Source organism: Kwoniella newhampshirensis, chromosome 13 (assembly GCF_039105145.1).
Source record: "Kwoniella newhampshirensis strain CBS 13917 chromosome 13, whole genome shotgun sequence".
In the NCBI taxonomy this organism is placed as follows: domain Eukaryota; kingdom Fungi; phylum Basidiomycota; class Tremellomycetes; order Tremellales; family Cryptococcaceae; genus Kwoniella; species Kwoniella newhampshirensis.
In genome coordinates, this window is record NC_089966.1 from 910,166 (window position 1) to 934,205 (window position 24,040).

General features: G+C 48.1%; 5 protein-coding genes across 5 annotated transcripts; 2 read left to right on the forward strand and 3 right to left on the reverse strand.

Annotated features, from left to right (window-relative positions):
* Positions 1 to 78: 78 nt before the first annotated feature.
* On the reverse strand, positions 79 to 2,106 carry IAR55_006294 (uncharacterized protein; the record flags this gene model as incomplete). Its single annotated transcript, XM_066949378.1, has 1 exon — positions 79 to 2,106. One exon carries the CDS (start codon positions 2,104 to 2,106, stop codon positions 79 to 81), a length of 2,028 nt encoding a protein of 675 aa, XP_066800386.1.
* Positions 2,107 to 2,677: 571 nt separating this feature from the next.
* IAR55_006295 (uncharacterized protein) lies at positions 2,678 to 7,291 on the forward strand (the record flags this gene model as incomplete). The annotated part of the gene is made up of 17 exons (XM_066949379.1): positions 2,678 to 2,851; positions 2,911 to 3,109; positions 3,174 to 3,857; positions 3,920 to 3,993; positions 4,047 to 4,370; positions 4,428 to 4,652; positions 4,706 to 4,806; positions 4,867 to 5,020; positions 5,077 to 5,181; positions 5,238 to 5,491; positions 5,550 to 5,782; positions 5,844 to 6,171; positions 6,232 to 6,361; positions 6,472 to 6,680; positions 6,750 to 6,830; positions 6,913 to 7,000; positions 7,127 to 7,291. The coding sequence occupies 17 exons, from the start codon at positions 2,678 to 2,680 to the stop codon at positions 7,289 to 7,291; spliced, it is 3,528 nt and encodes a 1,175-aa protein (XP_066800387.1).
* Positions 7,292 to 7,513: 222 nt separating this feature from the next.
* Positions 7,514 to 9,103, reverse strand: IAR55_006296 (uncharacterized protein; the record flags this gene model as incomplete). The annotated part of the gene is made up of 6 exons (XM_066949380.1): positions 7,514 to 7,965; positions 8,080 to 8,108; positions 8,173 to 8,268; positions 8,391 to 8,620; positions 8,708 to 8,836; positions 8,894 to 9,103. The coding sequence occupies 6 exons, from the start codon at positions 9,101 to 9,103 to the stop codon at positions 7,514 to 7,516; spliced, it is 1,146 nt and encodes a 381-aa protein (XP_066800388.1).
* A 330-nt stretch (positions 9,104 to 9,433) lies between these two features.
* On the forward strand, positions 9,434 to 11,597 carry IAR55_006297 (uncharacterized protein; the record flags this gene model as incomplete). Its single annotated transcript, XM_066949381.1, has 11 exons — positions 9,434 to 9,624; positions 9,686 to 9,838; positions 9,891 to 9,979; positions 10,051 to 10,130; positions 10,193 to 10,309; positions 10,367 to 10,490; positions 10,565 to 10,714; positions 10,784 to 10,883; positions 10,988 to 11,213; positions 11,313 to 11,435; positions 11,499 to 11,597. 11 exons carry the CDS (start codon positions 9,434 to 9,436, stop codon positions 11,595 to 11,597), a joined length of 1,452 nt encoding a protein of 483 aa, XP_066800389.1.
* A 194-nt stretch (positions 11,598 to 11,791) lies between these two features.
* On the reverse strand, positions 11,792 to 12,400 carry IAR55_006298 (uncharacterized protein; the record flags this gene model as incomplete). Its single annotated transcript, XM_066949382.1, has 4 exons — positions 11,792 to 11,902; positions 11,971 to 12,016; positions 12,080 to 12,183; positions 12,287 to 12,400. The coding sequence occupies 4 exons, from the start codon at positions 12,398 to 12,400 to the stop codon at positions 11,792 to 11,794; spliced, it is 375 nt and encodes a 124-aa protein (XP_066800390.1).
* Positions 12,401 to 24,040: the final 11,640 nt, after the last annotated feature.

Here is a 24,040-nt window from a genome sequence, read left to right on the forward strand (position 1 = left end):
TTGATGTCTTGTTGATTGTCCTGTCGATCTCCTGTTGGTTGTCCTGTGTATTGACCGTGTTCACTGATGCTTGTAGTTTTACCTCGTTTTGTTAGTGGAAAGAGCTCTAAGGTGGGTACCCCAGAGACGGGACGCTGTGAGTATCCCCAGACCACATATTTCTCTATATAGATCAGAGTATCCATCGTCGTATTTGAAATGTTTGGGTAATTCACCGTAATAGTATCTTGTTGTACCATCAGCCCAGCAGTCACCGTCTTGGAAGTACTCTGTACTGAGGGCGGCATGACTTTCATAAGCTTCAGACGTCGCGAATTTTCCGTTCTCGTTGTACGCCTTGATTTTTAGCCTGGCCTTCTCAACTGATTCTAAAAGTATTTCTCTTGCACCCACGCAATTAACAAAAACGTGGTGCTGATCCGAAAGAGCGCTTGGCACTGTGCACCTAACGCAATTGAGGGGGATGTTTTGGAAATTGCGCTCTGTCTTGAGTGCTTGGGTTGGAAGTTGCCTCGAACGGATCAGAAGTTGTGTCTTAGCCGAGAATCCGGACGGGGTGGTGGTAAAAAGGTAAGAGGGCTGGTATCTGAAGACGTTGCCTGTCCTGACGAGGTCGGTGTATTCCTTATGAGTATCCCAAACCTCGGATATCAGCGTGGTAACGTGACTATGAGATACCCCTGTCTCAGTCGAGTAGAGGGCGAAATCGTCACCATAACATTCAGGGATGTACATGAAACGTGTAGACTCTCTGGCTGCCTTGGCGGCTTGGTCTGCTGCGTCGTTCATAAGCGCGGCCTCCCCTTGACCGTCAGTGTGGGCCTTCTGGTGAACCAGGCTGATGGACTTGTTCGTTTCAAGGCTGGCCATCAACCAACGGATGACATGCCGTGATGGTTCATGAGGCTGCGGAGATCTTAGTGCTTCCAGACCTTTCGGCCGGACTCTGCGTACCGTATTCAGGTGATCAGTGTATACGACAGATCCGATCTTTGAGGCAATGTTGAACTTGCGACGGATCTTGAGATCCAGTGAGATGGCTACGATGATGGCAACAACCTCTGCGTCTTGTATAGTTGAATGATCATGTTTGAGTCGGGCTGAGAAGCTGATGGGTCCAACAACCGAGAAAGCAGTACGTCCGGCGTCAAGCATTTTTGTGTTATCAACACTCCCATCTGTTGCCCACTTGATGAAATCTCCTTCAACAGGGGCAGTGACTACCCTATCGACCAGGGATTGTAGCATAGATTCTATGTCAGAAAGGGGGTTATGAGTTTCCTTCCAGACAGCAGAGTTGTCTCCCCGAGCGTTGTGTTCCTTGTCAGGGCCGATGTTTAGCCTCGTAGCGGGAATGATCTTCATGTCTAGGTCTATAAGGTATTGTCTCGGGACTTCCCAAGCAATGAAGTTGTTCTTCCTAGGGCCATTGTTTTCGCTATATGTCACGAGAGGCGCCGCGAATGGCAGGTAGCAACGATGACTAAGCTTGCCGAAGCATTGGAATGTAGCGTACATGATCTGGTAGGCTTTGCGCATCGTGACGTTGCTTGTGTTAATAGCCCGGTGTAGAGTGGAGATGCTCCATATTGCGTTCATCTTGTCGAAATCGGGGAAATCGAAGCCACCTTTCGATAGTGGTAGCCGAAGGAGATCCGGGGATGCCGCAAACGGTTCTCGGTAGTATTTTTGAATCATAACATTTATGGCTGAGTGTATCGATACCGTTGTTGAAGACCTTATACTGTGCAGCTGCAGTCTGGAGCGGATCCTGCTCCCTAGAATAGTGTGAGCGATTTTTCGTAATGCGGTCAGAGGCAGGTCTCGTCCCGGTCTCGGGAAGCTGAAGGATTGGAGAACACCTAGTACCAAGTGTCGTTGAGCGGTTGTGTCGTTGATAGGGGTACGAAGGAAAACCCTATCTTCTGTTTCGTTCAGAGTTCTCCGGGTCCCGTCAGGAAGATGAAGGGTGACCTGGAGCGCGTCCCGGTCACCTTTCTTTTTCTTCTGCGGTGGGGGGGCAGTAGGCCCAAGGACAAAGAAGGTAGTTTTGTCTTCTTTTTCCCATTCAGTCTCCATCCCGTATGCGTGTTGGAACACCTCCATGTCGTAAGTGAGTTGTTGTAGCCCATCCGCAGTGAAAGACATCAGGATGGTGTCATCAGTCGCGGCTACTGATTGGAGATGTTGAATCAGGTCGTCTGCAGGTTGGTGGTTTTTGTTTCTTGACTCACTGAGAGGTGTTCTTAAAATCACCCCGGTATTCCGATGGCGGTCGCTTAGCCACCACATTGCCATAGCTGTGGTGAGTACATATTTAAGAGGACTGAATGGATCGCCTTGTTTGGTTTGGCCATCTGTAAATATTGGTTTCGAGATGAGGTTTCTGCATCGCACCTGCAGAAGAACATCCTTTGTGCGTTCTTTGTCAAACCTGTAGACAGACTTTGGTAGTCCGAAGAACAAGCGCTCATGTTACCCCTACACCAACAGTGTCTTTTCTGAACGCTTCTGAGCGTCCGTTTTCGTTCTGCTATAATCTGACAGTCAACGTTTCAGACGTACAATCCCTCATGTTCATGAACGCGTCTCCGAGTGAAATGTTCGTAATTTCAGCGATTCAGCATCCATTGATTTTGCTTGTGTATGCTTCACCTGTAACTATCTGCGGGCCACAATGTCCAGAGCAGCTCCTCTCGGAGCCGATTCCGATCCTACCTTCACCCATTTTGCCCACCGTGTCGAATTCTTAGCGTTACTACATCAGTTGTTGAGCTTGGACACTTGTCGAGAATCCTCAATAAAAGAAGATGAGCAGGAGGAAGATCTCGTCACCTCGCTGGGAGCGATCGTACGTTGTCGTCCGGCTCACTAAGACTTAGGAAACATGCACTGATACCGAAATCACAGCTCGACTATTATCTCCCCCTGCCTGGGCTCCTAGACCCTTCGCTGGACGAGATTGTCCCTCCTCTCATGGAAAAGTTGGAAGAGAACCTTCACATCCTCACTGAGGATCAACGGACGCAGCAGGTCAATGCGGGTCGGTTGGAAAGATTAGGACGAGTTCTCAACTGGGTGGTGAAGGTACGCGGTTGGAAAGCTGTCGGTGAGTCGGACCAATAGGATAATAGGATTTCGCATCACGGGCTGAATGTGTCGACCTCGTGCAGCCCCACATTTCCCTTCTGCCATTCACAACTTGTCTATCCTGGTTGCGCTACTCTCGCCGCCTACCTCGCCCTCCTCATCCACAACACCGTGTACTCCCCATCATTCACTCCTTTCTGCTCCTTCGGCATGGGAGCTCAGAGCCGTCCTCCTCCTATGGCTCGCTCTACTCTTGACTGTCCCATTCGACCTTTCCGCTCTTTCCTCTTCCGAACCGATATCGACCGTGATATACGGTATCGACCTTCCATCATCATCATTACTTTTTTCGTCACCTTCAACGGAACTAGCTCAACGGGTCGTCCTACTCTCTATACCTCTACTACATCGACCAGGTAAAGACGGAGCTTATTCTGCCCTCGTTCTCGCTCGACTGTTTTCTCGCGAAGATGCAGTACATGGTCTGCAAGGATTCTTCGACTGGGCCAGAGCAGAAATCACAGAAGGAGAGAGGGAAGCGGAAGCGAGCCTCGTCGCTTCGATCTTCGAAATGCTGGCTTCACTTCCCTCACTGCTTAAATCGAAACATCTGTCATTGCTGGAGAATTTCATGAATGATATGTTGTTGCCTCATTTGCGAGGATCGAGGACGGCAGCTGGTTCGGGATTGATTAGGAAGCTCGCGGTGAAGGCCAAGGGTAGAATATGGCTCGCCAAGATTGGCAAGGGTCATAGAGCGGGAACAAGTGAGTATATTTTCGATACATCGTCAACACCGTCGCAAGTTGCTGACAATATAACACTAAAGCCGATGATGATGCAGATCTGCCGGATGGGCTAGAGGAAGAGCTCGACGATCTCATGGGCGGTCTCTCGGACAAGGTAACATTACCTCAGCCTATCGGTGCTATCGATTTTGCTGATCCATTCTGCAGGACACCATCGTTCGATACTCCTGCGCCAAGTATCTCGCTCGTCTCTCATCACTCTTACCGCCCTCATTATCGTCTCAGATCGTACTCGCAACGATTGGTCTTTTCGTGGGTACAGACGATGAACCTGTAGTCTCCACTTCGTATGGGGCGATCATAGATCCCGGCGGGTCAGCGACCCTCGGAGGATCAATGGGATTCGGAGGGTCGGAAACGACACGGGGAGAAGCCAGATGGCATGGTGTCTGTTTGGCTCTAGCAGAGATGGCCAGACGAGGTTTGCTGGATGGCGAAGCAGTGAAAGGTGCAGTGGACTGGGTCGTCAAGGTGCGGATGTTCTCAAATCGAAACTGTCTTTGTTATGCTGACAACTCTGGGCTGTAGGCACTGACCTTCGATCTCCGACGAGCGTCCCACTCCATCGGTGCGAATGTACGAGATGCGGCGGCTTATCTACTTTGGTCTCTCTCGCGAGCTTGTCCACCACAAGTCATTGCTCCTTACGCGGAACGCATGGCAAGCAGTTTAGTCTGCGTGGCTGTCTTTGATCGGGAAGTAGGTGTCAGAAGGGCAGCTAGCGCAGCGTTCCAGGAGGGCGTGGGCAGACTAGTAAGCTCTATTGGCTATCGATGCGAAGAGGACTCAGCTGATACACCTACCAGGGCCTGTACCCGGAAGGTATTGACGTACTTGCCAAGACTGATTTCTACTCGGTCAGCGTGAGGCGGATGGCTTTCACTCTGGCGGCACCTGCAGTGGCCATGTAAGTATTCATTGAAATTTTAACTGTAAGGCTTGAAGCTCATCGATGCGATTGTTATAGTCACAAAGTCTACCGAGATGGAATGCTTGAGCATCTGCATCACATCACCTTGCGGCACTGGGACAGCGCAATGCGAATACAGGGTGCGGCTGCACTGAAAAGCTTGCTCGAATCGGGCAGCGAAGAAGATCTGGACAGATCTCTGTATAGAGAAGTAAGTGTCTCTGATCATCAGACTTTGTGTTGAGGGGACATTGAACCTGTTTCCAGGTCAACGAATTGCCTTCGCTTGATGCTATCAACGTGCACGGAGCGTTGCTTGCTCTCACTCAGATTGCGAGACTATTGACAGAAAGCGACAAGCGAAGACTGCAGGTGAGGTTCGCTGCCCATGAAAGCTGTCATTCGACTGACACCGTCATCTTGTGTAGCTGTTTGAGGCTATTTCGATCATCCGGCCTGCTGCACTTGTCGCTCCGCAAGCAGCTGAGATCCTTAGCGCTATTTGTTCTCTTCTCACCGTCGTCTTGGATGCCGACATTATCTCACTTTCAACGACTCAGAATGTGCTCGACAAGTATCTCGATTTAGCTTCAAAGCGTAGAGAAAATGAAGTGCACGAGCGCGTTGCCGAAGTGTACGGACGCGTAACAGATCTAAAAGGATGCGAAAGAGAAGTCAAGAAGTGAGCTACCCAGGATCGTGCAGTTCCTGGTCTGGAAGCTAAAAAGTGTACCTTCTAGATTGGTACAAGATTTGAGATCATTCCGAGTCAGTCAGAGACAAGCCGCAGCTTTAGCTTTGGGTCATGTCCGCTATCCTGCAGGCGAGTCAACAACAATCGAGAGGAGTGTGAAAGCTCTTTCGGAGCTACTCGATGACACGTCATCTGGCAGAGTGGATGTGGAAAGTCGCAGGTGGGCTGTCCGATCACTAGGTGATATAGCTGTTCAAAGGCGAGAAGGGAGCCCTGTCGGTTAGTGAATATCAATCTGTCGCACACAACGCGGGATCGTGCTGACGTTCTTGCCCAATAGTTTCTCCACCAATCTTGATTAGCATTCTGACTGTCGGCTTGTTTGGCCTGAATGATTACACAACCGACCAAAGAGGAGATGTCGGTTCATGGGTCCGAATCGCCTCTTTGAACGCGCTGGGTCGCATCCTCTTCGCTCTCCCTCCTAATACGACGTGGGTCAGCGCCAACTTGTTTCAGGAATTAGTCGGCGGGATCGTGAAACAGAGTGTGGAGAAGCTAGAATCGGTAAGAGCAGAAGCTGCCTTGGCTTTGGCCAGATTGAGAGGATCCGGTTGGACGTGGCAAGGCAAAATTGAGGGAGTAGATGTGTCGGTCGATCGGCTACAGTGAGTGCCTCGACTCAACTATTCGTCCTCGTGTGAAGAGCCCAGCTGACAAGAGTGAAGGGATGAGGGATTTAGGTACATTGATCAGAAAGAGTGGTTTGAAAGTATGATACCGTTGCTCCGAACGAATTTCCGGTCGAATCTGTTGGCGGGTCTGGTGCACAGTATAGGAAGTCAAGTCGTGCCTCTGGTAAGTCCTTTGATGGTTGCTTCAATATCCGGCCTCTGTCGGCGGCTGCGTTTGCGGTGCAACATGCTTTAACGTGTAGATTGTGCAGGCTCAGCTTACAAATGTTACAGTCCCAAGCCGCCTTTCAACCCCTCAAAACATATTTGGAATCAGACGATGACCTGATCATACCCGTACTTCGAGATCTACTCGCCATTGTGACCGAGAATTACGCTTCGAACAGAGTATTCATATCAAGTCTACAAACAATCCACAAGCTCTTATCGGATACGATCGTGACCCTTTCCACCGATGGTGACAAAAGTGACGTAGACCAGCTGTGAGTCAGCTGCTCAAGTACCACCGGTCTTTCACGAGTACACACAGCTGATTTTGTACTTCATTCAAGGTGTGAGAAGATCCTACACGTTGGGTGTAAGGGGTTAGGCAGTATCAAATCCATAGAAAGGATCTCAGCGGCCATGAGATTGTGAGTTGCACTGGTACACAAGCCCCAATATACATTTGTGTCCGACGACAATTGGTATATCATGAGCTGAAGGGATATATAGGGTCATCGCGTGTTTATTGTTGCACGGATCCGTCAGGTTGAAGGCGATAGATTATGTCCCGCTCTTCCTGGCTCACCGTTTCCCAAGAGTACGTCCAGGTGCTTCTCGTTTCAAGATCGGACCACCGTCTGTTTGCCCTATCTCCGCCAGATACTTCCTTTCCGGGATCGCTTGCATCTGTGATAGCTACTGATCGAAGTGTAATGATGCGCAGATCCGCGCTATGGCTTCCGAGGAGATCTACCTTGCTCTGTCAGGTTTGGACGAGGACATCGACGAGGAGCTGGAAGAGGTCTTGTTGGAAACCGACTGGGTAGGACAAGGTGTCGAGAAAGATGCGGATAGGGTGGTCGAGCTGTTGAAGGCATCGCAGGAATGAAACGCTCCACCCATGATCACTTTTGATGACTGATCGATCATGTCGATATGAAGGTGTGCAAAGTGAAGTATCTTGTGAAGAGTTTCGCCTCGTACAGCTTTCACCCTCGAAGTGCACGCGTGCTGTGGTGACGAAACTCATGAGCAGTATCGTACGTTCATTGGGATAGGACATGTGCAGGGTATATATTATACAACCATCAAATCAACCATTCGTATTGCCTCATCTAGCCCAAGGAGCTTTGGTAACTCCTTCTCCGGCACCTGCACCTCCTCCACCCGCACCTCCAACTGTTCGAGCGTGGGCATTCGAACGATCCGTCCTCTCCTCCACTTCCAGGACATCTTCGCCCCAGACCCATCCGCCTACCCACAGACCCTGAACCACAACTCTCTTACCCACCACTTCGCCAAGAAACATTTTTTTCAGTCCCCCGTGCGGTTTTGACCAATTTGGGAACTGGGAGAGCGAGTAGAGGAGAGGCGAATGTTCGGAGAATGCGGCACCGGATTTGAATAATGTCAAGTGGTGGAGGGAGAGGGTGTACAAGTCGGTAATGGTCTCGGGAGCTGTATCGAGGTCGTCTGTTTTGGGAGCGGCGGACACACCTGATGTGGAGGAATGTCGGAAAGATTGGGACAGGGCGAGAGCACGAGGTGGGGCGAGGTCTGAGTCTGGATGACCATGAATTGAATCAGTTACGGATTCGTGGGAGATGAGTGTGAATGGAATGGCGACGGGACCCATGAAGACGGATCAAAGCTTGCAGAAATCCCAGGATCACTCACCTATCAGCTGAGCAGAACCGAATAGATACCTTTCAAGTCAAGTCGAGTCAGCCTGGTCGAGTCCACTCCATTCCACCACCAAGGTACACCCACGGGAGGAAGCAATAGTCGTCCAATCCCCAGACACCATGCGAGCCTGCCGGTTCAAGTCTATAAGTCTGTTGCAGAAGTGTTGTCAAGTCGAGGTATCTTTATAGAAGCGAATGCACATCAGCTGAAAGTCCACGTTGAGGTTCGAATATCGCCGCCTCCGCCGCCTAGGTGCTCCTCTCCTGCACTTTGTCGCGTCAGCGTCACTGACGGTCACTCACCTGGTGAAGATCCTCAAGACCAGCTCGTCCTCGTCGTGTTCCTTCCCTTCACCGCCTATCCAGCCAGACACCACACAACACCACAACCCAAGTACGAAGGCGAGCTCGTGTCCCGTTCCGTAGTCTAGACGCGTCGGATGACCGAAAGCGTGCGAGTCGATCAAGAGTGGTAAAAGCTGTGAGAGAAGGCTGGAAGGGAGGTTATATGATCTCAGAAGGGGTGGTAGTCGCTAAGTGAATAGGATTGTCAGTGAACGACGCATTTGGATCAAATTCGAGGAACCATCCTGCAACATCTGCTCGGACGGCAAGCGTACCTGTTGGACAAGTTGGTCATATTCTCTGAATGCCAAGTTTCCAAATCTCTGACTCGACTGAGGTTGAGGTGGTACTTCCTTCACCCATTCTGTCATCTCCTCCAACATATCCATCAGACAGCTTATCCCCTGCACGATCCGTCGGCGTCAGCTACTTGGCGGTCCGATCAGCTCAACGGAGCTCACCTCTGAGCTGTCCTCACATGGTCCTCTCACGATCTTCTTCCCTTTGATCCGCTCGCAACGCAATTTGATCCATCCCCAGAAACCTTGGAAACCAGGAGACAGCTGCCATTGCGCCACACGAGTATCGTTCGTCAGACACGGTCGAGGTGGTGCTGGATCCGAAGAGAGCTCGATCGTTTTTCTTGATGTTTCACCCTTGGAGATCGACATTCTGGCCTTGGCCTGTTGCCAACACCGAGGACCTATTGGATGGCTAGTGAAGGAGAGGAATATCAATGTTTTGAAGAGATAGCAACATTGGGATCAAGTCGATCTCTCACTTGCGCGCGGGCGGCGAACGGCTCATTTTCCCACGGTTGATCAAAACAGGTATCGATATCGTGGTGCCCCTCAACAACAAAAAAGTTGGGATCTAAACCTCTTCGCTCGAGCAAAATAGAAACCACCCAGTTTATATCACTGTACATTTCTCTATTTCCCCCTTCATATACTCCCTTCCCTCCTCTCCAGCTTACACTCAAAGGGCTGAGAACAATCACAATGCCTCTCTACTTGCTTCGAATATCGAGCGAACAGACATCGTTCCGGATACCATCTCTCCTGTCCATCGCCCAGGTGTTCGACTTCCCAATCCGGTTCGTCTCCAGCGACCTTTTCAGAGGAGTCCTGGTGGTTGAGCTGCAGAGAGAAGATGATGTGGAGAAGATACTGGAAAGGGATATCCTGGTATTGCAAGTCAACTGCATTCTTTTCCCCTTGCAATAATAGCACTTCAGCTGACAATGTCTAAAGATCTGCGACCGAATTGTTTGCTGAAGGAGCATCCTACGATGAGCTTCACACCGAGCTGAGAAACAATATGGCTCTCTTCGATCCCTATATACATACCACGTTCAGAATAACCATGGAAAGCTGTAATCATCGCATACCAGAAACTCGTCAACGGTGAGTGACCATTGACAGGCTTCTCCTGCTAGTGTACTGACATCCGTTTTAGGGAGACCATCAATACGTTCAGATATACCGGTTTACAAGGCGAGGTCTCTATGAAAGCTCCTCAAGTAGAATTCGTAATCGTCGAAGACTGTGAGTGAGCACTTGGAGTATGGGCGGCTTGAGAGTCATCAACAGAGCTGACGTATTCTGTGCGTTTGCAGATGAATGGGAGGTCGCCAACACCCCAGAAGCGCGGTACGCTCGAGATGGTAACTTTGTGCGAGTATACTTTGGACGACGGGTGGGTCCAGCTGTAGCTCTTTAAGACTCCGATACGATGTTCTCGAGCTGACACTATCTCAGATTGGTATAGGACGGGCGAGATCACTTATCCTGTCTCATTCCGTAAAGACGAGAACGTACTACGGAAACACCTCCATGGACGCGCAAATGGGTTTCCTCATGGCCGGACAAGCTTTGGTGAGTCCGCTCAATGCTCTCTGCAAGCAGTCTTTGAACTGAAGGAAAAGTTGCTAGCCCGCACCAGGCAAGATCATGTACGATCCTTTTGTTGGCACTGGCTCAATGTTGTATGCCGTGGCACACTGGGGAGCATATGTGTTCGGATCAGATATTGATGGAAGGCAAATAAGAGGGAAGAGTGAGTTGTGGTACCTACAGCACTCTTCTTACCCATGGGTTCATCGAACTGACACTGAACGGATTGAACCATAGTGAAGGGAAAGAACACGCGACCAGGCGTATATCGTTCGGCCGCGCAGTACGGCGTGGAAGATAGATTCATAGACTGTTTGACATATGATGTGACGCGGGGTCCGATACGGCGTGGCGGTTGGGTAGATGCGATCGTAACGGATCCTCCTTGTGAGTCCGCAGTCCACGCCGAAAGATGGCTGCATACTTCCGATAGTGTGCTGATACCCGAGACTTCAGACGGCGTTCGGGCTGGCGCGAAGAGATTAGGTAGAAAAGAAGGAAAGAAGCCCTTACGAGAAGATCCGTATCTCATGGATGATGGAGAATACTCTCACCAGTGAGTGACCGTCTCGAAGATCCTGCACCATCTCGAGCTTTCTCAAGTGTACGATTGACGGGCTTGTCTGATTGTATCGAATTGACTGACTCCTTTTCCACCAGGAAACCGGACTATCTGCCTCCGTCTCGACCGTATGAATTAGCTAATCTCACGCTCGATCTGATTCTCCTCGCACGATGGCTGCTCGTCCCTAAGGGGCGACTCGTGTTCTTCTTGCCTACTGTTAATGAGGATTACGACGAGATCGATATTCCGATCGTGGAAGGGATGAAGGAGCTGAAATTTGGGGCAGGGAGTGTGCAGGATTTCGGCAAGTGGGGCAGAAGGGTGCGTGGTTTCGAATTTCGCACCTCCTTGAAGTCCACTCGACCGTGGTCTCCGCGTTCAACAGTATAGGAACACCGCTGACAGCCTTATCCGACTCAGCTAATAACGATGGAGAAGACCGCTCTCGATGATGGACTTCCTCCTACATTCGAAGACCACGACGAACTTGAACTTACGAAAGCAAGCGGGAAATTACCCGGACATTATGGGTTCAACAAGCGGGTAAGTGCCAATAAGATACGATGTCATGCAGGACTGTCGCTTACCCGCAGAGGCTTGTGACAGTATGCAGCTGGTTTCCCGCCGCGGAAAGACGGTAACAGGAGCGAGAGTGCGACCCCTCCGAACACTACGCTTGAGAAGCGGGAAGAAGGCATGGAATAGATGGAATAAATGGAATAGATGGATCGCCAGCCTGCGAGTGGCCCGACCCGTAGTGATCAGGTCTGGACTGGCATTGCAATGCATACACAGCATCGTTGCCAGATCGTATAACGTCAAAACCGAATCGCCTGTATTGCGATCACGTTCAACATCTCGAATGCTAACTGACTTCCATCGTTCAAAGATCATTTGGTCTACATGATCGCGCAAACCGCTTCTGGCGGAGGGGGGGTCGGTTCAGGCGTTTCCAGCGGTTGCACCGAGACCATCCTCGCGTGTATGGGTACGAGGACGCCGTCTGGGAACTGAGCATCGCCCGGAGACAAGCCTGAGTGTCAGGCGCCAGTGAACGAGCAAAGAGAAGTTTACGTACCATCGTACCAGGAGGGAAATACGCACCCCACTTGAGCACTGTGTGGCTACGAGCGCAACCGTATACGATCAGGAAGTGGCCTGTCATGACTTGGGACTAGTGGACCCACTTGGGTATAGCCGCACCTAGGGCAAACATTGATCCAGCAGGAACTACAAACTCTGAAAAGGTCTTTCCTTCTTTAGTCACATTATCAATCATTGTGCTAGGTCCCTGCAGGGCCACATTGCTCATCAGGAAATGCTACATCACCGCATAGGATGCGATGCAATACCACAAAGCTTGTTCCTGGTTGGGCGAGAAACCTCAAACTCACAAATTCAGGCTTGGGCCAGACCGTCTCCACCTGTTCAGATCCTGGCCCTTTCTTGTTGGCCGTCTTGGTTGTGAGGATGTTGACCTCTGAAGGCATCTGAGGTGCTTTTGACATCTTGTGTTGCTGTTTGATGATGGATTAGGAACCTTTTCGGTCAGTCTCTGGCCCCAATCTGCCTGAGCTGTAAGAATGACTGCAATCTTGCCAAAATACATATAATTTGATCAGAAAAGCTTTGTAAGTAGGGTTGATAAGAGGGCTTTTCAAGCTGGTTCAGCTTGTTTACCACAGGTCAACCACCCAGGCTGGACAAAGGAGGGTGGATTATGGTCTGTGAAAGGATCCAGTTACATGTTGACAGGCTACCCAGGACAGTGAGCTGGGTGGAGAAAGGACATTGTGCTTGTGGGAATTTGTCATGTCGGCCATGACCACCCAGCCAATGTCTTGCGGCAAGCCTATATGACCGGCGGAATGCCAGTGCGGCTGGAGATTCCGATTGTTCCCTTTTGTGGCTTTGTGGTTAATGGCCGGTTACATTGCTGTTGTGACAGAATTTAGCAATGATCTGGAAAGTGAAACATACCCGGTGGGATGGAGTCTGAGGAAAGCCCATCCGCTGCCATTGAGTTGACCTGGCTTAGATCTGAAGGTTCTAGGTCCATCACTCTGCAAGTTTGCTTGGTGGAAATCATCAACAATAGCTATAGTTACTCCAAGAAATCAACCCGACTGATTTTGTCATGACGGCCATTCCGCCACGACCACGAATAAGTCGTTATTACGTAACCCCTCTTGATATCTTTGACACCTTTGATATCTTCGAGCACAACTTGATATACTCGCCAAAGCATCCGGCGAAAATGTCGCTACACATGCAAGGTCTGGCAAACTTGTGCGAAGAAAGGGATATATACATGAACGTAGTAGAAGGAGAAAGGAGCTCCCCTTCGATTCTAGAATTTTGTCCTATTGTGGTACCTTTGTATATTATCATCTTGAACAACCTTGATACATCGACCAACACTTACTTGGCTGTTCTCGACAGAGAACCCTCAAGTTAGAACACAATTTAGCCCAAGTCTCACCAACATCGCGTATCTTGTCCCAAGTCAGGAGCATATCAACGATAGTAGGCTTTTCATTGTTTACCTTGTAAGCTGAGCGACGGACATCCCCGTTAGTTGGTGTAGCCCCGTGACAATAACCAGGATAACAAGGATGACGAGTATAGCGAGGAACTTGACACGGATATCTAGAAGGGCTTGTAGCAGTTCTAGATAGACTGAGGTACCACCGTGATATCGTTGAACAATGAGCAAGGTACTAGGTATGACTTTCATTTGGGAAATCACTAGAGAAAGACTAGAACAACGAGAAATAAGACGATGTATATATATATCACCTCTAACCCATCCGCCACAATGCATAAAACATCGATCAACTTCCTCCTGTTCCTATTGTTCACCTGCAGCGCCTTTTAGCTCGGTCTTCAGCGAGTATATCGAGTTGTTCTCAAAGATTTTGAAGATGTTAAGGATATCAAGAGGGGCTACGTAATGATGGCTTATGTGTGGTTGTGGCGGGAGGGCCGTCATGACAGTGATTTCCTGCATTTGATCTGCGTCTCTTGTCTTTAGAGTACTTGTGGTGTTCTTCTGAGTTATCCCTTGTTGTGACATGGAACATGGCTGTACAAGGTGCTATGAGCCTCCTATGCTGTGATACATAATCATGACAGGGTCAGTTTGGTGAGTTGCTGTGAGCTGCCTATACTTTGGTTCACAATCATGACGCAAGGTCTTCTGGGAATCAACCAATGTCATGAATGCAGTGAAGGGTCATTTTGGTTCTGATTGTTGGAGTGCAAACCCATTTCTGACAGTCAGTGACATTGCTTCAAAATTGTCTAGCTGGCTGCATCAACCTCAAGATCATAACAATATATATTTGTGAGACTTGTTAACCAGTCCTATTGCTCCTCCATTTTGAAGCCTCTCTTGAGAAGTCACTCATCTTATTATGGAAGGTCATGGCCACTAAGTCAGCCACGTTGGGGTCTGTTGAAAAAGCACCTGATCAACTTTACACATTCATCATAGCCATTTCATCTTCTTAGATGTTCAAAAGCTCTCCTGTTGTCACGGGACTACACCGACCAACGGGGATGTCCGTCGTTTCAGCTTACAAGGCAACCAATGAAAAGTCTACTATCGTTGAGGTGCTCCCGACTTGGACCAAGATACGCGATGTTGGTGAGACTTGGGCTAAATCGTGTTTCTAACTTGAGGGTTCTCTGTCGAGAACAGCCAAGTAAATGTTGGTCGATGTATCGAGGTTCTTCAAGATGATAATATTCAAAGGTACTACGGTAGGACAAAAATCTAGAATCGACGGGGAACTCCTTTCTCCTTTTGCTACGTTCATGTATATATCCTTTTCTTCGCACAAGTTCGCCAAACCTTGCATGTGTAGCGATCTTTTCGCCGGATGTAGAAAGAAACCTCGAGTGGCTGAGCAATTTGTATATTTACCGTATGTGGTGAATAGGATTGATAAGCTTGTCGACGTTTCGGTTCTTTCCCCGATGAATGCCGTTTCGTTCAATTGTTTGTCAAACTCCTGGGAACTTTGTCGGAAGTTGGCCTTACTGGTATGCAATCGTGACAGTCGCCCCCCTCCTTTAGCGAAGCGTCCCCGCGAGCAATCGTGTCACGTGACTTTGTTTGGCTCTAAGTTGGGCTGATGCGATCGCACTCTGCGTCGTGTAAAGTTGGGCTGATGTGATCCAAATGTGCTTTACAACTGTAGTTGTGTGTCTACATGACATCATCCATCCTGCGTGATCACAAGGTGTGCACGGATCCCCATGGTGCGTGCTTGGTTCGGCTCTTGTCGCTAAGGTATATATACCTCTAACCGTAACTCTTCTCGATTCCGAATTGTTGTTTCGCATTTATACATCGACTTATCCATCATGATTGAACCTCCAGGTTTGTTGCTCAGGTTTTGCGTTGTTTGGCCAATTTGGCTGATGATACCATAGTATACGATCGACGTGGCAAGTTCTGGGTCCACAATGGACAACGTATCTCGTCGGCCCAAAAGAAGGCAATCGACGAACAGATTGCTGACGAGAGCCGACCCGAAACCCCACCGCCCGACCGTTCCTCTTCTTCCCTTCCGACTAATCCCCTCACTTCTACTCCTGGTTCGCGAAGGCCAGTCCGTGATGCGCCACCCGAGGGCACGGCTCCTCCTAATCCGAAGAGGCCGAGGAAAGTTCTTCGAGGAGAAGCAGAGTTGAGGGTGAGTTTGTCTATCGTGTGGTAACGCTGGCGACGTCTGATTAACTTGGGATACCTTCAGGCTATGTATGGTGATGACCCCAGCAAGTACCAGGTGGTGGACGACGATGAAAAGTGCGATGAGTGTCGGTGAGTTCATTGAAGTTTGGCGAAGTTTTCCCCATATATGACGACAAGGATGAATGTTTTGCTGACTTGTGCACACTTTGCTTAGAACGGCGAAACTTTCGTGCTGGAAGCAGATTGTCGGGAAGAAGAAAGCCTGCCTCTCTTGCGTTTCCAAGAGTTGCTCGTGGACTAAACCAACTAGCCTTCCTCCCCACGCGAAGTCCGTCGTTACTCAGGCTTGTGGGATGTTGGCGGGTGCAAAGACGATGGCGGCGGACCAAGGTGTCAAGGACACTATGCATACGGTCCATGAGTTGTTGATGAGTTTGTTGTAGTATTTGACATCATAGTGAAGTATTTCTAGTTTTTCTTATGAGTATGAGATCCCCCCGTGTTATTTGGGACATGTGTTTGGCTTGTGCGTCCGTCGCGTGTTTTGGTCAATCTTTTGGAAATCATTTGGCAAGTCCAGAGGACTTTGTCGAAGTCCGCCGGGATCGTGCTTGAGGGCCCGGTTTGTTTGGGTTGAGCGCATGGAATTCGGCAATCTTGGCACCTGCGTTTTCGAGATTCTCAGCTGGTTCCCATGAAGCATGTTCGTCTGTTCCCTCATATCCTAGCCACTCTACGAGGTATTGAAGTTTTCCATCGCGTGATTTTGTTCGGGAATCGATAACATTGGCGACTTCATATGAAGCCTCGCCATCTTCGTCAATCATCACAGGACCTGGTGGTTCTTCGGCTTGCCCTGGGTAAATGGGTGGGTGGTACTCGTTTAACAGCGATACATGGAAGACGTTGTGTATACGCGCGGTCTGCGGTAGATCCAACCGGTACGCATGTGATCCTATCTTCTCCGTGATCCTGTAAGGTCCAGCATACTTGATGTCTAGCTTCTTCATTGGTCTCGTTGTCTTGATATTTTGTAGAGATAGCAGGACTTTGTCACCTATCTCGTATTTCGGGGTCGGGTTTCGCCTTGCGTCATAGGCTTTGGCATATCTTTCATTTGCGGCAACGATGTTTGCTGAACATTGGGCATGTAATGCTAACATTGACTCTGTTTTCCGACGTGCTTCAAGATTTTCTCCGTCGGTCGGGTCCTTGATTTCGTCGATCCATTGTGGATGATATCCAAAGTTCGCGAAAATGGGCTATGTCCTGTTGCAGAATGTTGTACATTGTTGTACACAAAACTAGCTTGGCCCAACAATGTTGACCAGTCATCTTGGTTGTACGCCGTGGTGATCCGTAGATACTGTTCTAGCACTTGATTGACTCGCTCTGTCTGTCCGTCCGTTTGAGGGTGATATGCAGTCGATAACTTGAGCTTGATCCCCAACTTGTCAGTCAAACTTCTCCAAAACTTCGATACAAACTTTGAACCCCTGTCAGATACTATGGCTTTGGGCAGACCATGTTGAGAAACAACATGATCTATGAAAAGTTCTGCTAGACCCGCCGAACTTAATTTGGTAGTCGTCGGTATGAATATTGCCCATTTGGTAAGTCGGTCGACTATCACTAAGATGGAGTTGTATCCTCGCGATTTTGGGAGTTCCTCGATAAAATCCATACTAAGTTGGCGCCAGGGGAGTTCGGCCACCTCTAGCGATCGTAAGTGTCCGTGGGGTTTTCGATGGGAAGTTTTGGTTCGTTGGCATATGGCGCATCCAGTTATGTAAACTTCGACATCCTTCTTGAGTCCATTCCAGATATAATCACGCCCAATCAGTTCTGCGGTTTTATTAATACCTTGATGCCCTGCCAGGGCCGAATCGTGACGGGCTTTCAAGATCTTCAACCTAATATCTTTGTAATTTGGTACATAGATCCGGTGGTCGAACATTATGAAACCACGTTTGGACCATTTTGCGTCATGTATACGAAGATTTCGCGATGTCCGCCTGAGTTCGTCCACTTCTTGCGGGTCTTTTGGGGGATCGAGACAAGTTGGGTGTTCGCATGACAAGCATGTTAGAGATAGTATGGCTTCTCGTACGGATTTGATTTCCTTGTCTTCTTCGAGTCCGATTCGCAAAACTTCTCCAGTTATGAACCAGTCTTCCTCAACGATAGGGACCTTAGGGGCGAGTGCTCGAATGTGATGATCGTCGGTGTTTTCCCGTGATATCCCATCTTCGTGAAACTTTGGCAAGGCTTGGACAAAGTTCTGTTGATCATGCATACTTGCCCCTTTTCCTTCGTGGTAGTCCGTTCTTCGTGACAATGCGTCGGGCATCGTAGCTTGTTTTCCGGGCCGGTAAACGATATTGAACCTGAACCCGGCTAGAAGTTCGACCCATCTAGCTTGTCGAGGGCTAAGTTGTCGAGGTTTCATCCAGTAGGTCAAATTGAGGTGATCGGTGATGACGGTTGTGTGAACTTGGATCAACATGTGTCGACATCGCTCGAAGGCTTGAACTATGGCCAAAAATTCCTTTTCGTTCGTTGGATAATTGAGTTGGGCCCCCGAAAATCGACCTGATTCGATGGCAATTGGATGTTCTAGGTGATCCTCGGCGCCGATCTGAGAGATTACGAATCCCCAGCCGAAGTAAGACGCATCGGTTTGCAGTATGGTCTCCAAATTTGGGTCGTAATGGGCCAGAATTGGGGCATTGATCAGTCGTCTTTTAAGTTCGCGGAAACTCTCCTTCTGAGTTGTTCCCCACTCGAAAGGGACGTTTTTTGTGGTAAGTCCTGTGATTGGCGCTGCAATTTTGGCGAAGTTCGGTACAAATCGCCTATAGTAGCTGACTAGTCCGATGAATGATCTAGACTCGCGTAGGTTCGTTGGTCTTGGAAATTCTTCCACAGCCTTGACCTTTTCCGGGTTTGTCTCTATACCTTTCCTAGAAATGATGAATCCAAGGAATAACAACGACTCTCGCTCGAATTCACATTTGCTTGCTTTCAGATACAAGGAAGATGTCCGGACGACTTCGAAGACTTTGATTGTCAATCTTCGAAGTTCGTCTAAGTTGTCGGCGTATATCAAGATATCATCGATGTAAATGGTAACTCCTCGTCCGAGTAAACCTTTGAAGGCTTCGTTGAGGAAATGTTGGAAGACCGAAGGCGCATTTCGTAGACCATCGCGTACGACAAGCGATTCGTACATTCCGTATTGGGTACGGAACGCAGTGAGATGTTCGCTTCCTTCCGCTATTCTTAGCAGTTGATAGGCTCCGACTAGATCAAGTTTGGTAAAGTATCTGGCTTTTCCTAATTCGTTGGTGATCTGCGCTATCAAAGGCAAAGGATAGGCGTCAACCACTGTGTTCTCGTTGAGTTTCCGATAATCTACCACCATGCGATAACGTCCGTCCTTCTTTGGTACGAAGAACATTGGCGAACCATAGGCAGAGTTACTAGGTCTTATGCGTCCTGCCTTTGTTTCTCGGTCAAGTGTCTCCAACAACACTTGGCGTTGGTCTTCCGTAAGCTGATATAGGGGAGCGGGTGATAACTTCGCGGAAGACATGAGTTGGATATTCATATCATACTCTCGGTGAGGTGGCAGAGTCTCAGTTCCTGCTTGTTGTCGAAAGATGTTTAGAAATTCATGGTATTCTGCAGGTACTTGCTGTAATAACTCCCTGGTTTCAAGATCAAAAGCGTTTTGGTCAAACTGCTCGACAAACTGCGGCTGCAAGTTGTCAAGTTCGTTGGATGGGTCAAGGTCTTCGGGGGTAAATCCATCGGATACCCTCGCAGGTCTAAGGAGGGCTGGGTTTGGCGATCTTTGCCGTTGTCCGCCAATTGTTGATCGATTTGTGGTATCCATTTACTTGGTTTACCAAGTTCAAGATTGTTTGGATAAGTCAAGGGCTTCGATGTAATACTTCGAATGATGTTGGTGGTCTCGTAGATTGGGTGTTCGATAGCGACAAAACCTTTAGCGAGGTCGATAACTGCCTCGTACATTGTCATCCAATTGGACCCAATGACTACTTCGGCACCTGCGAGTTCGGTTTCATATAAGGTGGTTGGAATACCGGGTAACTGGTCTAAGAGTTTCAAAGGTAAGGTAACATGATGGGTACTTGGTCCAGCAGAGCTGAGTTTTCCATCAAAAAGTCGGAGATCAATGTTTTTATCATTTCTTTGGCGGAGTTCTGGAATCTTTGTCGATAGTTTCTTATCGATATATGAATCTGTGGCGCCTGTGTCCCACAGGATTGTAAATGGGTGTTTTTCTATAACATGAGTCGAAATAGGTTTGTGATTTATAAGCGAAACTTGGATACTCTTTGTTTTTGTGTTGTTTGTAGGTTGTTTTCTTTTGGTATATTCGAATTGTTCTGGTATGTTGATAAGAGCAGAGAGAAATGAGGTTGAGGCTCGGCGATCCTCTCCTAAGTCGTCGGGCCTTGGACGTTTCCCTGCGAAGTTGTTCCGTCGGGCTCGATTTTGACCGTTGCTCGTCTTTGATTTGGGCATTCTTTTGCGACATGATTGGCTTCGCCACAGTACAAGCAAAGTTTGTTATCATATCTGCGTTGTTTCTCTTCTTGGGTCAAGGATGCACGTTGTTGAGGGTTGAATGAGCGTCGTTGGGGATCCTCTTCCGTACTTGGGCCAAGTCCGCCTGATTTTGGTGAGTTCATGGTTTTATCGGAGACATTTGCAACACTGGTTGTGGTTCTCGACTTAGTCACCTTAGTCTTTTCGGATTCTTCCCTTAGTTCGTTCTTCTTCTCTTGTTCTCTTTCGTATAGTCTGTTATCCAATGGGACAATAAACTTGATAAGATCGGCTAGTGTCTCTGGAGAATGTCCCATTCGTGCTACCTCATCCTTCAGTCCCGGTTTGAGACCATCTATGGCCTTATCAATGATCGGATCCTGGTCGACCCAACCAAGTATAGCGATGTATTGTTGGAATTCGGCAAAGTATGTCGATGCGGCGCCTACTTGTCGTAAATTTTTGAGTTTTCGCCTTGCGGTGCCTTTCTCGTCTGGATCCCCATAGTTTGTACGTAGGTAAACTATGAATTGGGCGAAGTCCGTCAAAAATACAGATTTATAGTTGCTGTTGAGGTGTGGGCTGATGGCGAGTAGGGGGGTTCCGCGAAGATAGGAGATCATGTAGCTGATCTTGGCAACATCATCGACAAACCTAGACGGTTGTAGGCGAAATACAAGGTCGCATTCGGTAAGGAAGGCAGTAAGACCATCCCTTTTGCCGTTGAAGGTTTCGGGATCCTTGACTTTTGGCTCTTTTGGGCTGTAGACGTTCGGGCTAGCCGATGGCATGCGATGTTCACGAGATGTAATGGATTGGGTCAAAAGATTCATCATGTTGAACATTTGCTGTTGAAAAGTAGCCGGGTCGATGAGTTGAGGAACTTGTGCAAGATGGGGAGGAGTGTCTCTTTCCATGGGTGGGGTCGAAGTATTTTCATCTGAAGGTGGCAGAATATCCTCGGTGATTTCCTGATCTGTGCCACCTTCGCCAATGTTGGGAGTGATACGAGGGGGCATTTCGATGTCATGAGAAGTTTCCAAGGCTGGAGCCTGGGACCGAGTTCGAGGCATGTTTGAAGACATCGATGCTAAATCTAGGAAAGCTGAACGAGGCAGTGGTCGATTCTAGATACTGTCACGGGACTACACCGACCAACGGGGATGTCCGTCGTTTCAGCTTACAAGGCAACCAATGAAAAGTCTACTATCGTTGAGGTGCTCCCGACTTGGACCAAGATACGCGATGTTGGTGAGACTTGGGCTAAATCGTGTTTCTAACTTGAGGGTTCTCTGTCGAGAACAGCCAAGTAAATGTTGGTCGATGTATCGAGGTTCTTCAAGATGATAATATTCAAAGGTACTACGGTAGGACAAAAATCTAGAATCGACGGGGAACTCCTTTCTCCTTTTGCTACGTTCATGTATATATCCTTTTCTTCGCACAAGTTCGCCAAACCTTGCATGTGTAGCGATCTTTTCGCCGGATGTAGAAAGAAACCTCGAGTGGCTGAGCAATTTGTATATTTACCGTATGTGGTGAATAGGATTGATAAGCTTGTCGACGTTTCGGTTCTTTCCCCGATGAATGCCGTTTCGTTCAATTGTTTGTCAAACTCCTGGGAACTTTGTCGGAAGTTGGCCTTACTGGTATGCAATCGTGACACCTGTGGCTCTTGACTTACTTTGGTCCTGCCCAAACCAAATCTCCATGGAGCGGCCTGCAATGTGCTCATATGGAGTATCAATGGTGGTACTGTAGAGGCTTTTGAAATTTTCTGCGTAATTTTGCAGTTCAGCAGAAAATGGCCGTCCATCTGTGGTATTCTTTGTGGATCCCGCCTTCCATTCATCCTGAAACTCACAAAACTTGACATTCAATTCTATAAAAGTGCTTTCACCTCAGTCATAGTACCAGAATGCACATCAAGTAGCTGGCAAGGGCTGAAGTGGAGACTAACCTTGACGTCTGTGCTCAACAAGTGAATGCTCATCATCTGTACGTTTCTCTTGAGGCTTTGACATGATGTCTGCAAGGTCATTGATGGTAGCTGCTAAAGATAGGTCAATGACTATTGAAACAAGTCCACTTCCAATAATGGGAAAAGATACCTCACAGGCAGTGAGATTGTTAGTAGTGGTGTTGGCGGTGGATGACATTGTGACCGAAAGAAGGATATTGTTGTCTTGCAAAATAATCTTTGAGTGTAATACGGTGATCAGATAAGGATTGGGAATCAGTTGAGGTCAAGAAGCAGTTGAACAGCTTGCCAAGAGCCCTCTTTTATAGTCAGATTTCTGACTGGGATGTATGACATAATGTCACACTCAAGACATTATTTTGTCACATGATGTCATTGAGATGTCATATCATCTCCCTCACTGACATCAATGATATCATCTTCTTACAATCCATTGATGTAAAAGGCAATAGAGGTCATCAGATCCAATGATGTCATCAGTGTCATAAACCAGCGCATACAATGACCCAGAAAAGGTGCACAAACCTTTATGTTTAATGCAGACTTGGCTGAAGACCTTGTCAGCATGTGTTATGACCCTGCACAAACACCTATTAGTCTATTAGAACGGTTCAGTTTACTTGATTTCACAATCTCTTATCTATTTCATATTTGGGTCATAACTATCAGTCGTATTTCTAATGCTGATATCTCGAGCTACATTTCCGACCTGATGTTTCATACAATATTTTAGCGCTACTTTTCAGGTCGTAATTTCAGCGCTGAAAACTTGGTTTGTTCCCTGAATCCGCTTCGAATCTCTGTACTTTTGAGCAGCCCTTCTGGGCAGCTTTATGACAATCCCCCCAAGGATCAAAATATCTGCATACCTTACCAAAATACTCTCCCTTGTCACGGGGCTACACCAACCAACGGGGATGTCCGTCGTTCAGCTTACAAGGTAAACAATGAAAAGCCTACTGTCGTTGATATGCTCCTGACTTGGGACAAGATACGCGATGTTGGTGAGACTTGGGCTAAATTGTGTTCTAACTTGAGGTTTCACTGTCGAGAACAGCCAAGTAAGTGTTGGTCGATGTATCAAGGTTATTCAAGATGATAATATACAAAGGTACCACAATAGGACAAAATTCTAGAATCGAAGGGGAGCTCCTTTCTCTATCTACTATGTTCATGTATATATCCCTTTCTTTGCACAAGTTTGCCAAACCTTGCATGTGTAGCGACATTTTTGCCGGATGTAGAAAGAAACCTCGAGTGGCTGAACAACTTGTGTATTTACCGTATGTGGTGAATAGGGTTGATAAGTTTGCCGACGTTTCGGTTCTTTCTCCGATGAATGCCATTTTTTTCAATTGTTCGTCAAACTCCTGGGAACTTTGTTGGGAGTTGGCCTTACTGGTAAACGATCGTGATATCCCTCTATAAAAGTATCAACAGTCGTCATACCTCTTGCTAGGAAGACACCTATCAGTGATACCAGAGTAGTCCTCATAGCTAGCCCGTGATCCTTCCTAGTTACACACCACTCGCCCATGACCTTACACAAGTCTAGGCATTACCTTTCTAATCCAAGTCTATCTACATGCGCCGTCCTAGTATCCCTTCCAGACGTGTCGTAACAGTTTAGATAAGAGATTGTGAAATTAACTAAACTGAACCGTTCTAATAGACTAATAGGTGTTTGTGCAGGGTTGTAACAGCATGGCACTTTGAACTGGTGTCATGACAGCCATTCTGCCACAACCACCAATGGTGCATGGTCATGTAAAACCCTCTTGAATCTTTTTTTAATTTCAAGCATGATCTGATATACTTGCTGATGCCTGAAAGAAAGGGATTTATACTTGATACAGTTGAATGATATGAACGATATGAATAGAAGGC